Source organism: Erithacus rubecula (assembly GCF_903797595.1).
Source record: "Erithacus rubecula genome assembly, chromosome: 1".
Classification (NCBI taxonomy): domain Eukaryota; kingdom Metazoa; phylum Chordata; class Aves; order Passeriformes; family Muscicapidae; genus Erithacus; species Erithacus rubecula.
The window spans coordinates 106,962,166-106,974,621 of record NC_136658.1 but is presented as its reverse complement, the minus strand read 5'-3'; the positions used below and the strand labels follow the sequence as shown (position 1 = coordinate 106,974,621).

At 38.1% G+C, this 12,456-nt stretch overlaps 1 protein-coding gene across 1 annotated transcript in view; it reads left to right on the top strand.

Moving 5' to 3' along the window:
• The window catches only part of TRAPPC10 (trafficking protein particle complex subunit 10), a 37,458-nt gene that overhangs the window by 22,293 nt on the left and 2,709 nt on the right, over positions 1–12,456 (top strand). Inside the window, exons 12-22 of the mRNA XM_079305574.1 lie at positions 583–723; positions 1,545–1,657; positions 2,670–3,184; positions 5,507–5,648; positions 6,857–7,015; positions 7,677–7,906; positions 8,717–8,817; positions 9,154–9,280; positions 9,985–10,155; positions 11,515–11,692; positions 12,099–12,293. Coding sequence (XP_079161700.1) covers positions 583–723; positions 1,545–1,657; positions 2,670–3,184; positions 5,507–5,648; positions 6,857–7,015; positions 7,677–7,906; positions 8,717–8,817; positions 9,154–9,280; positions 9,985–10,155; positions 11,515–11,692; positions 12,099–12,293 — 2,072 coding nt within the window. The remainder of the gene's footprint in view (positions 1–582; positions 724–1,544; positions 1,658–2,669; positions 3,185–5,506; positions 5,649–6,856; positions 7,016–7,676; positions 7,907–8,716; positions 8,818–9,153; positions 9,281–9,984; positions 10,156–11,514; positions 11,693–12,098; positions 12,294–12,456) is intronic.

Here is a 12,456-nt window from a genome sequence, read left to right as displayed (position 1 = left end):
TCTCTTATTTGGAAAAATTTGGGCATCATAAGTGGGTTTTTTTGGAAGATATGTTGGGGCATGCTTCCCACCAATATTCCCTTAAACAGTCTGATCTCCACATTGAAACAGATTCTCCTAAATTAAATTTTTACCTGGGGGAGTAATGTTGGGTTTAAAGACTGCCATAGAAGTGCTGTGTGGTGATAAAATTTTCATTTAAGTATTCTTCTGCTTTAGAACGTTTGAGTAAGCAAATTTTTAGTTAACTGTCAGAAGCTTTATGTGGCCTTTGTTTCATTTGTGGGAAGTTCCTTCACCTCATTTGCTCTGACTTGGGGTAGATCTGCATATGGAGCCTTTCACTGACATGGAATAATGACATTAATTGCAGTTCTACTTGCTTAAGTGAATTGCAGTAAAGGAAGGCCCATGTGTTGATCTTTTAGCAGAAAATTAAAGATCATAATGGTTCACTGCAGTTTTTCCTGCATTTACTTGCAGTGTTCCTCCTCCATCAGCTCTTTGAGAAAAGATGTAGAGTTTTCATGGCTGCAAAGGTTCTTACATTGCTCTGTGCTCATTTTTTTTCGTTTTTCCAAGGAGGAAGAAAGGTCCCCAGAAGGCAGAGGTGTATCTTCAAGGAGCACTGAAAACCTACCTTGCTGAGGGCTGGGCACTGCTGGTCACACACACAAGGAAGCAACTGGCTGAGTGTCAGAAGCAGCTTGGGCAGATAGAAAAGTATCCTCTAACAAGCAGATCCAGAACAATCCTGACAGGAGAAAATGATGCTTGGGGTTATTTTTCTGACATATCTCTTACTTTTATTTAACAGTAGAGACTGCCAGACATTCTGAGTTGAGACAGCTGAGTTATTTGATACCATAGAGTGTGTTTTTGGGAGTTGTTCTGTTGTGCTGATTTTTTGTTGGTTTGTGTGCTTTTACAACAAGAAACACACTATACATGTCAGCTTCCTTTGCAAATTCTCACATCACTTTTAAACTTTAAACACTCCTAAATTTTTCTGCATAAGGATTCTGAGCCAGTAATATTGCATTCTTAGCTAAATATTCAACTGATCATTTATATCCTCAGCACTTAAAATTTAAAAGAATGTCTGATGACTCAGTTGTAAGTGATGCTGTAACAGCTGGCAGATTCTCAGCCAGGTAAACTGAAATAAAATAGAATATTCAGGATTATTTAGTGCTAAATGTTGGCCAATGTGATGCAAGCCTCTGTGTCATTAACTTGCACACTGCATGGATTGTTGTCAAATAATGAATTTTCTATGCTCATGAATCTTTTTAGATGAGGCAAGATTGCACTGGTTAATAATGGATCATATTTTTAGTAGGTTGTATTTTTAGTATTGAGATTCTGCAGTACTGTCAGATGATGGTAAATCTTCCATTGTTTGTTTTCTAGTGGAAAAGTGCAGTGATGCTAACAGCAGATCCTGTCTCTAAAGATCAGAAAAGCAGTACTTGAATGTCTTGTTTTCAGTCAAATTTCTAACTGTTGTGGGTTTCTACTTCCTGTTTCCTTAACTTCATCAGTTATCTCCAAACCAGCAGCCTTTTAGCTGGTGATAATCACTTAACAGAAGAGGAACGCAAAAGATTTTGCCAAGAAATACTAGATTTTACCAATCAGCAAGCAGAGAACCAAGGTAAGTCTGGGTCTTGAAACTTCAGCTACTCCAATCTGGTTGTCCCCTAAAGGTAGATGAGGAATTTTCTGCCTGGGTTCATTATTTTGTGTATAATTTCTGAGCTTGTGTTTTTCAAAATATTTATAATTCTACACTAATTAAGAATTGTCAAAGATGAAAGGATAATTAACGTTTTCATCCTGAATACTGTAACATCTTTGTTTTCCTTCAGTTATGTTGCTGTACTTTAACAGCCCATAACTTATTGTGTGTCAGGTTTTTTCAGTTCCTAAGCTGTCATTGTCTCTCACTGCTGGCATGCAAGGGGCAGCTCTGTGATGGTACTTCCTGGATTTTGATGTTAGATCTGTGCTCATCCACTTGCATTTTATTATTTTGTGCATCCCATTTCCTCTCTTTATTCTTCATGCTGCTAATATCTTCTTGTCAGATATTAATAATAATTCAAATTAATATTAAAAACTATCTGTAGCTCTGAAGACTGCTTATTTTTACACAGATATTTTTCTTAATAATTAGATGTACCATAGGTAATATGTTATTTTAGATTTGATTCTTAATTAATTTTAGGTACTGCCTTAGAGTTGTTTTTGGAATGTAGAAAAGAGAATGAAAATCCCTTGCATAGCAGAGCTGCTGGCTCAAGGCACCAGCCTGATTATTAGTTTGTTAAACATGTACAAGCTCTGGGAAGTTGGTAGCTTAATACTACTGTGTTCTGTAGTAGTGAAATATTCAACTTCTGCTTGGACAATCTCTCTTAATTCAGTTGTTTTTAATAGCCTGGAAATAGAAATTGTAGTCTAAGTAACTGTTGGAAAACAAATCTCAGCATCATTTAACTCTCACACAAGATAAAAAATTGTAAAGCATCGATTTGTTGTGAAACAATTCATTGTTGAAAAGTTGTTGATCCCTTTAATTCTAGGGATTGCATTTTTAAGAGAAAAATTTTGCTCATTTCCAGCAGCACTGGAGAATAGTAAAATCCCTGTTTTTGTCTTTCTAGGTCAAAAGGTTTTATTGCCTATGCACTCCTTTGCCCAGCTGAAAACTCTGCATTTTGACCCTCCAAATGCCGTTGTCCACGTGGGTGGAAAGTTGTCCATCGAGCTGACTTTGCTGAGCCAAATGCCCATCCCTGTGCAGGTGGACCAGGTCGCCATCCACGTTCACTTCAGCATTGAGAAGAACAGCTACAGGAAAACGGCCGAGTGGCTCACCAAGCACAAAACTTCCAACGGAGTCATCAGCTTCCCAAGTGAAATTACAGGTTTGCCTGTGTCCAGAAACAGCCTGCCAGCCCTGGAGCTGTGCGAGATGTACGAGCGGAGCCCCTCGGACAACGCGCTGAACACGGCGGGGATCATCTGCAAGAACGCGCACGTGCTGCTGCGCCGGCAGGAGAGCAGCAGCTCCCTGGACCTGCCCTCGGGGCTCACTCTGGACGATGGGGCTCACGTCCTCAAGTGCAGCAACTTGACTCTGGAGCCAGGGGACAATAAAATAACCTTTGACATTCAGGTATGTTTTTTGTGGCTGGGTGATTGTAGCACTATCGATAGAGAAACTGAAAATGCTGGCTGAGGAAAGAGTGTGGTGCTGGTGGGTGGTGCCTGCATTGCTTCCTGTTACACTTGGATCATCCATTCCCCTTGCAGCTTTTTGTTGTTTGTGCATCATCTCCCTTGAAAGGATGCTGTTGTGTTTATGCTAAAACATACAGATGACTCTTCTACTTGAAATCATTTGAGTCAGCCTTCCTAAACATATTTTTAAACATCTTGACTATTGCTGCCAAAAATTAAACTGATAAATTCATGTTCACCAAGTGTGCCTGGACTGCTGAGGTCATCCAGAATGACATCTAAAAGCTTTGATGTGAATTTTTTTTCTAGCCCTTCAGTAACTGATTGTGTGGTTAAATTTGGTTGACAGAGGGTTTTTTCTTCTCTCCAGAGGTTTTCATTTGGGAGATGTGGTAAACCTACCCGCAAGAATTTAAGATCAGCTACAAGTATTTGAATTTAGAAGATGTTAGAATTAAAATTGGCCCCATAAGTCATCATCTAAGTTAACTAACTGATTAATTACTAGTTATCATCTGTGGAATTTGAGCTACCTACTGACCTAACTTCTGAGATTTCTCATCCTTTCAAAGGATTGGGACAGGTTAAGGGGATTTGCACCAGAGGCCTTGGTGGCTGGAAATGCCATATTCTGTAAATGAATTCACATGTATGTAAAATTGGATTTCAGATTAAGGAGCATTACTAGAAGAAAGCTGTTAGGGACTGTACTGAGCTGGTATTTGGGGTTAGTGGGATCAGGAGAAGAAATGGATGAAAAGCTAGATCTCTGTTTTGAGTTTGCCTGGTCCTGCTGTGAATCTGGTGGCCACTGGAGGATGGACACCCTTACTTACATAACTTTGCTATTTTCCCAACCTTCCTTTCAAGAAAATAACTTTGTATGAGAAGACTGCTCAGTATGAATCCCACAATATAATTGTTTAAGGCATAATTTACCTGTCCTTAAAGGGAAAATCAGAGAACACTATAATTTTAACAGTGTATGACTAGATAAAACAATGAAAGCCTCTCTAGCTTTGAGCTGCAGTATTTACAAAATATTTACTAGAAATCCATTATCATTTTAGTAATACACTGTGTCACTTCTACTGGATTACACAGCTGGCCAGAGGATAGAAACTGCTGACAGCTTGTTTTCTGAATTTTCTTAAAGTAATGCTTATTGCACCACTTCTGCATGACCCAGTGGGAGTTTGATCCTTTCTGTAGACCTTACACTGATGATTAGCATTATTTATGCTGACAACAATCTTCCAATTTTTCCATGCCTGAAAACAGATCAGAAAGCATTTTCTAAATTCTTTAGACCAGTATTTCCATCCCATGTTAAGATTTAAAATATGTGTATATTATGTATTAATTTACTCATGCTTTTCTGGTTTTTAGGGCTAAAATGTAGTGACTTTAATGTCAAAATGCATAATTCTGAATTTCAGTCTGGATTTGCCATGTAAATAACTGCATGAGGTTTGACTGTTGAGTTGGTACAGCTTTTCTCCATAACTTACTTAATTCTACCCAGCATTGGTATTTATGTATTCCACTTGGAAAGTGACACATGAAAAAAAGAAATCACTTCCCATTCCATAGTAGTCCCTAAGAGCAAATAGAATCAAGAATAAATATACTGAAGGTGTTACAGATTTGCTTTTGTTTTTAATCTTACTGAGAAACATCCAGAATCTCATTACTCACTGTATGGGAAGAGTTGGGAATTAAATATGTATGTGTTACTTTCTTGTAAACATTGACTCAGGATGTGTGGTGGGGAGTGTGTGAAATCAATAGCTGGAGCTGAAAGCTCTGCCTTATGTAAATGCTCTAGGATTTTATAATTGTTTTTATGAATCAGCCAAATGAGCACAGGTATTGTTTAGGTACTTAATAATGTTTTTTCATATATGTTGCACTTTGGGGGGGAACCACCCAAGTAACAAGGCAAAACACAACCCAAAATAACAAACCGAGAGCATAGCTACTACATCAGTTATCCTGATTATTAGTGCTTGTTAATCATGATGTTTTCTCTTGAATCAGACAGAACTTCAATTTTAATTGGGCAAAAGGTGCTCCTTTGTGTAAATCTTGTTATTTACTCAGAAAACTGAGTTTTCTGAAATCTGCAGTTTTAATTTACACACCCAAAGTACCTGATAAAAATAAGATGAAAACATGCTATTCTTTAGTAGAGGGCTTGTTTTAGAAGTATTTCCTTCAACTTAAAAAAACCCCAGTGAAATGTTTTTCTTCCAAGGCCAAAGAACCTGGGACATACACGCTGAGGCAGCTGTGCACTTCAGTGGGGAAGGTGCAGTTTGTCCTTCTCCACATCTACCCCATCGTGCAGTACGACGTGTACTCCCAGGAGCCCCAGCTCAAAGTGGAGCCCATGACTGGTAGGTGCACTGCCTGTGCTGAAGCTGCTCTGCTGTGGGACTAGAGAGAGTGTTTCATGGCTTCAGTGTTAGCAGCTTGTCTTACTCTGCATTGTGAGTCTAAAATGCACCCTTGCTTTTCAAATTATCCATTGTGATGTCCTGTCAGTGATGGCTGGTTTTGAGCAACTGATTCCAGTGCATGGCTCTGGACATAGTGTCACTTTTGAACATTGATTTGAACATGTAGTGTCACTGAAATATCAGGTGTGATTTGAGCTGCCACACTGATTAGAAGTGAATATTTACATTTTTAATTGACTGAGCTCCTTACTGTTTGTGATCGCAGGATCATTTAGGTTGGAAAAGACCTTGGGATTGGGTCTAACCTATGGCCAAACACCACCTTGTCACACAGACCATGGCACATCCAGTCTTGCCTTTAAACACCTCCAGGGACAGTGACCACCTCCCTGAGCAGCCTATTCCAATGTTATTCTCCCTTTCTGTGAAGAAATTCCTCCTAACTCAATACTAGAGCCCCTTTGTTATTTACAAGAAATAAGTAAGAAATAGGATTCTCTACAAGAGAAGATGAAATAAACTTACTAAAAATGAATACTGAATGCATCCATTGGTTTCAGGGACAGCTGAACACTAGTTGTTGTAGTGTTTATTATAAATGGAGGGTAATAATGATTTGCTTTCAGGCTAACGAGTGTGGCAGCTGAGGAGTTAATATGAATTTTGTGCTGGCATTCCAAGATGCAGTGTATGGCAAAGAAAGGACAGGCATACTGAGCATAAATCAAATTAGGGACTCCTATGAAACTGATTGCCAGTGTGCACACAGAATGACAGCTTTCTTGTTGTGCTGATCATGTAAATAGAGCATGTGGGTATGACTGGAATCACAGGTGTGAAAATACAGAGCTGTCTGCAACCTGAAGAGTTTTAAAAGCTTAGTAAATTCTTTGGGGTTGTTGTATTTCACTGAAATCTGTGCTAGAGACAGCTCATCTAAGCCATCCAAGATGCAGTGGGTTTGGGCTCTCAGGCTGAAACAAGTGGTTTCCCCACCAGTTGTATCTGAGCTGGGTTTAGTTTGTACCATAACACCAAAACCCCACGCTTGTAAGTTACCCCAGTGTGTGACAGCCTGCTAACAAGCTTTACTGCATTGTAACCATGTGCTGGAATGTGTTAACAATTGCTGCTCTGTCCTTCAGAAAGCCTTTTGGCTGGCATTCCCCAGAAGGTGAAGTTCACAGTGACCACAGGTCACTACACCATGAAGAGTGGGGACACTCTGCAGCTCAGCAATGCAGATGCCATGCCCATCCTGTACCATCCTGAGAGCAAGGCTGTCATCTTCTCCAACACCAGGGGTAAGCCAGGAACTGAAAATCAATACCCTTTAAAAGCCTGGCAAGTTCAGTCATCCTGAAACAACCTGTGCTTACAGTATTAAGAGTACTGACACTGTTTTTCAGTAGTCATTAACAATTTTAGGGATTTGCAGCTGAGAACTTCACTGCAAGAAAGGTCTTAAATTTTCACCCTCAAAGTAGTAGTATGAGCTTTGGCAAACATAACTGGGCAATTTTACTTCAATTGAAAAAATGCAGAAGACACATGACACTGCTACATGTGTGTGTGTCCCAGGTTGCTTGAATTAACTTTGTAAAGGGGACTTAACTTTGTAAAAACTTGAATAATTGTCATATTATGGGCTTAAATAGCTCTTCAGCTGGTTTGAAGTTTGTTATTAAATTGGTCTCTCAGTTCTTTCCTGAACATTAGAAGGAGCTTTTTGTTAATGGAATAATATGTGGTGGCTACCTTCCTGCAGTTAAAAAAGGCTAGAGCATTGCTCCTAGGAAGTTAAATATTTAACATGTGCAGATTCTGGCTGGTTTGAAGAGGTTACTGTGGAGTTTTTTAACATGGTTTCTCATTTCTGTCTTTATAAACATTGCTGGGAAGTGATTATGGCACCACATATTTTTATATGATTTTCTTTTTTTTTTTCCATTCTACACATTATAGAAAAGATCTCAGAGTCATCATTAAGGATTCAGTCTTCTGAGAAGATCACAAGCATCACCTTGCCAGTGGCTCCTGCTTATCATGTGATTGAATTTGAACTAGAAGTCATGTATTTGCCATCAGCCACAGAATCTGCAGTGGAGAAGGAAAATACTACAAATAAAGAAAATCACAGAAAAAACAAAGAGAAGCAGAAACAGGACAACTGCATGGCTACTGTTGACCAAAAAGTAAGATATAGTTTAGCTTTTTTATTATGAAATGTATTTGATCACAGGGATAAACACTTCACAAAAAAGAAGTGGTGGTGAGGGAAAACTTGCTTGGTTGGTACTTATTATAATTTTCCTTCAAAAGACATATATGCAAAAATCATACCAAATATTAAAATGTAAAAAATTTGTAAATATAAGCAGAAATATAGACTGTGATTAATAAACTGTTAGTTGTTTCCTTGGCTAGCAATCTAACTTTTAGTGTTCTAACACAGTTTATAAGCATGAAGGGTACCAGTGTCTTTGTAAAAAATAACATGGTAGTCTTTTAATTCCAGCTTCTAATTAATGGGAAAGATGCAGTCAAGTGTGCTGCTTCAAATTAAAATAAATATACATTAAATGCATTTTTTAATGATTTGAGCTTGTATTTAATATATTAAATTATTATAAAGACATTTAAATAATAGATCTTACAGCAGTTTATTTGATACTTTACCAGTTTTTTGTACTAAAAAGCCATTGGTGTCCTTTTATCTTTTCTTCTATTCCCCTTCCTTAATTTATAGTCTTTAGAACTTGGTATGTCAGTTCTTAGAGGAAAAGCTGCTTTGAGATTTCATATCCCACTCACAGGCAAACAAAAACCTATATTTTTTCAGATTAGTTTTTAAACACTGATTTAAAAAAAAAAATTCTTCCTCTCCTGGATGCATTAGATATAGGCATTTGATGAGAGAAGTCTCACTTAGAAAAGAGAAGAAAAGCAAAATCATTGTGCCAAAGACCATTACAAATTAGAACTGTGTTCCCTTTTTCCTTTAGGTGACCATTGATTGTCCTTGGTCGATTTACTCCACTATTATTGCATTAACATTCTGCATACCCTTTAATGCCAAGCATTCCTTGTTGTCAGCTGGCAAACGGTAATGTACTCATTATTTATTTATTGTTTCTTTTTTCTTACAAGTGTGGAGATGGGGTTTCATCACTTATATTTATAGCAGCCTTTTTTTTTTTAATATATAAGTTGGGCTTTTACTGTCTTCCCCCTGGTAGTTTGTGCATTTCCTTTCTTTCATGACAATAACACAAATGTGTGGTTTTGGAAATAAGACCACAGGATGAACCCAGTTATCCTGTTTCTGTGTTTGGTTTTGTTTAATGTGAAGGAGGATGTTTTACAGCCTTGTTTTATGGACATAGACACTCCCAGTGTAACTCTTCAGCTTTCATTGAGAAAACTGTGTTGTGTTTTTCAGGAAATATGTGCAAGTCTGCGTACAGAATTTGTCAGAACTCTGTTTCCAGCTTTCAGACTACAGCCTAAAAAATTCTGCTGAGTGTACAGATTTGCAGCTGGTACCTCTCAACCCTGCATCTCAACAGGTAAAATTCACTTGATGGCTTATTCAATTTATTCATCTTATGGTTGCAGTTTGTTACTGGGTTTTGGGGAAAAAAAAACCCAACATATGGAGACAGTTTTCCAATTAAATACAGCTGTAAACCAGTTGAGTTGCAGAACAGTTTCTTACCATAGAATCATAGAATGCTTTGGGTTGGAAGGGGATTTGAAGATGATCCAGTTCCAGTCCCCTGCCCTGGACAGGGACACCTTTCACTAGACTAGGTTGCTCAGAGCCCCATCCAACCTGGCCTTGAGCACCTCCAGGGATGGAGCATCCACAAGTTCCCTGGGTAATCCTGAAGTTTCTTTCAGCCTTGTCTGAACATATTAAAATGTTCATTCTTGGTGCCTAGAAAAAGTATATAAGAACATACTAATAATTCTATTACATTTCACTTTTGATTTAAATATTTTCAAGTATAAAATTTAACTTTGCTTCACTGAATGTGGAGTGCTTCCTCTTGAAATGTTTGATTCTGACAGTGAAATAGATCTTTCCTTTTACAAAGACATGTGTTGTGAAAAAGATTCACTGTTAGTCATTTTGTTCCTTATTTCCCTGATGATTTATTGAGTTTGTTTCTATAAACTGTACCAATGTCAGAACACACAAACATGAATATGTGCATTTCCCCTTTCTCAGAGGAAGGAAGCAGCTAACACTCTAAACATTCTCTTTCAGGTGGTGTACAGTAAGCAATCAATATTCTTTGTATGGGAATTGAAGTGGACAAAAGAGCTTCCTCTCTCCTTGCAGTGCCTGTTTTCAGTCAGCTTTTGTCCAGCTACCTCTGAAGAACAGTCTCTTACCTTGAAGCCGTTCACTTACGAATTCCAAGTGGAAAATTTTTTTGTAAGTACTTTTCTAAGTATAGGGTAGCACATCTTAACTGAATATGGTTTCCTAATAAGTGAAAGGGGAAAATCAAGAAATATATTAGAAAAATTCTGTTTCTATCATGAGGTTGATACCTACTAGAATCATTAAAAAGTCAGTTTGTGAGTGACAGAACTGCAGCCTGATATGATGCAGTGGAATCATATCCTTACCACAGAAATGGGATGAGGGCTAAAACACTTTGCTTAATTATGTTCCATTTTTTTACTGTTTTTACCTTCCTGGGTTGGTGCCATGGAGATTGTCTGCAGCTTACTGAGCTGCTTTTTCCCTGCTGGCTTAAGATTGTGCTCTCCAAGGCAAATTGCAATTTCCAAAATATCTTTGCTATTGAAAGCATCTGAGTAGTTTTTTGCAGTGCTTGAGATGAGCTCCTCTAATGAAATATTTAGCATTTTCTAGGCCATTATCTGAAATGTTTAATCTTTCCCTTTATGGACAAACTTTTTATTCCTTTGATCAGCTAGGAAGCTCATAGGCTAGGTAGAATTCCTTTAATAGAAAGTTTTACCAACATTATTTAGTATGATCTCTAAACTCAGTGTTACCCTTTGTGCTGCTTGGGTAAAAAGCAGCATCATGAGAAGACTCTTGTTTTTTAAATCCTTTTGTCTGTTTTCAGTGTTTTCTACCTGCTTGTTGCAAGCTGGCATTGAGCAACATTTCAGGTGTTTGTCTACTGGCATTTTTGGCACCTCTATCAGCATATTTCTGGAGTTTTAAAAGACTACCTGTGTGAAACAGTGGGGGTTTTCTGGTAGATATTTAATTTTGTAGGAATTAAGAATCAGTTCTTTGAATTGGGCACTGTTATTCCAGGGAATATAAAAGGAAGAGAGATGAATTAGTTCTGTATCACTCAGAACCTGAAGGATGGGTCTGTAAAAGGAGGAACTAAGAAACTGATAAAAATTGTTTAAATAGTAAGATTTGTGTCCATTTAAGAGCATTGAAAGGCTGTGTTAAAGTACAGAAGTGAAGGAAAAAATTATATTTTCACTGCTGGTATCAAAAATAGATTGAATCAAATTTGATTTGATCTAGTGGAAGGTGTCACTGCCCATGGCAGGTGGGTTGGAACCAGATAGTCTTTAAGGTCCCCACTATTGAACAGCATTCCAGGATCCCATGCTTTATGATTTTCTTAAACTGAGCAAGATAATGAAGTGAACATTGCTTATTCTTGCATTAAGGAGATTTAACAGGATGTGTCTGTTACATGTAAAGTTGGTACTGCACCCATTGTCCAGTTCAATTTAACACAAATAAAATACCCCTTGATTCTTGATAACAGCACTGTTTTCTTCCTGACAGACACTGTACCATGTGAAAACTGAAATCTTCCCACCCTTGGATGCAGAGTACTGTAAAACAGGCTCACTCTGCTCCTTAGAGGTGTCCATCACCCGGCTTGTTGAGCTCTCTGAGGTTGACAGAGATGAAGCATTAACAGAATCAGATGGATATTGCACAACAAAACTTATGTATGAAGGTAAGAGCATTTTTCTTAAGCATTTTGATAAATTTTCCCTTTTTTTTTTTTGACAATGACATCTGCCAGGCTTGCTGTGGCATAAATTCCTTTATTGTGGGTACAGCTGCTTAGTAAAGCAGTTTTAATTTTGCTAGATTTGAAATATTTTATTTTTTCCCCATTAATCTGCCTTCCAGTGGAATAGAAATGTTCATCAGACTGGATGGATTCATGCTTGAGGTCCAGCTATGGTCTCTTCTGTGTAGGGCTGTTTTGTTCCCTTGCACAGCTCTTCACACATAAAAGCTGGTGGGCTTTTAGATGCTGCTAAAATGCAGATTTTCACAGTGCTCTACAACTATCCTGAGGGCTCTCCATTTTTACCACAGAATATCTTTACAGTGTTTTCTCTTTTTTCTTGCAGTTGTTGACAACAGTAGTAACTGGGCAGTGTGTGGAAAAAGCTCTGGAGTGATTTCTATGCCTGTAGCACCTCGAGCAATTCACAAAGTCCACATGGAAGTGATGCCACTGTTTGCTGGGTATCTGCCTTTCCCTGATGTCAGATTGTTTAAATACCTCCCTCACCATTCTGCTCACTCCATGCAGCTTGATGCTGGTAAGGACATTTTGACCACGTGGCTACTTACAGAAATTACTCTGCTTTTTCTGTGTTCTTCAGTAAAGAGAAAAGCAAAGTAAGAAATATACTGACAATATATGGACTCAGTCATTTATGGACCAGATACCCACAGGTGTTTTTGCTACCTTGACTCACAGAC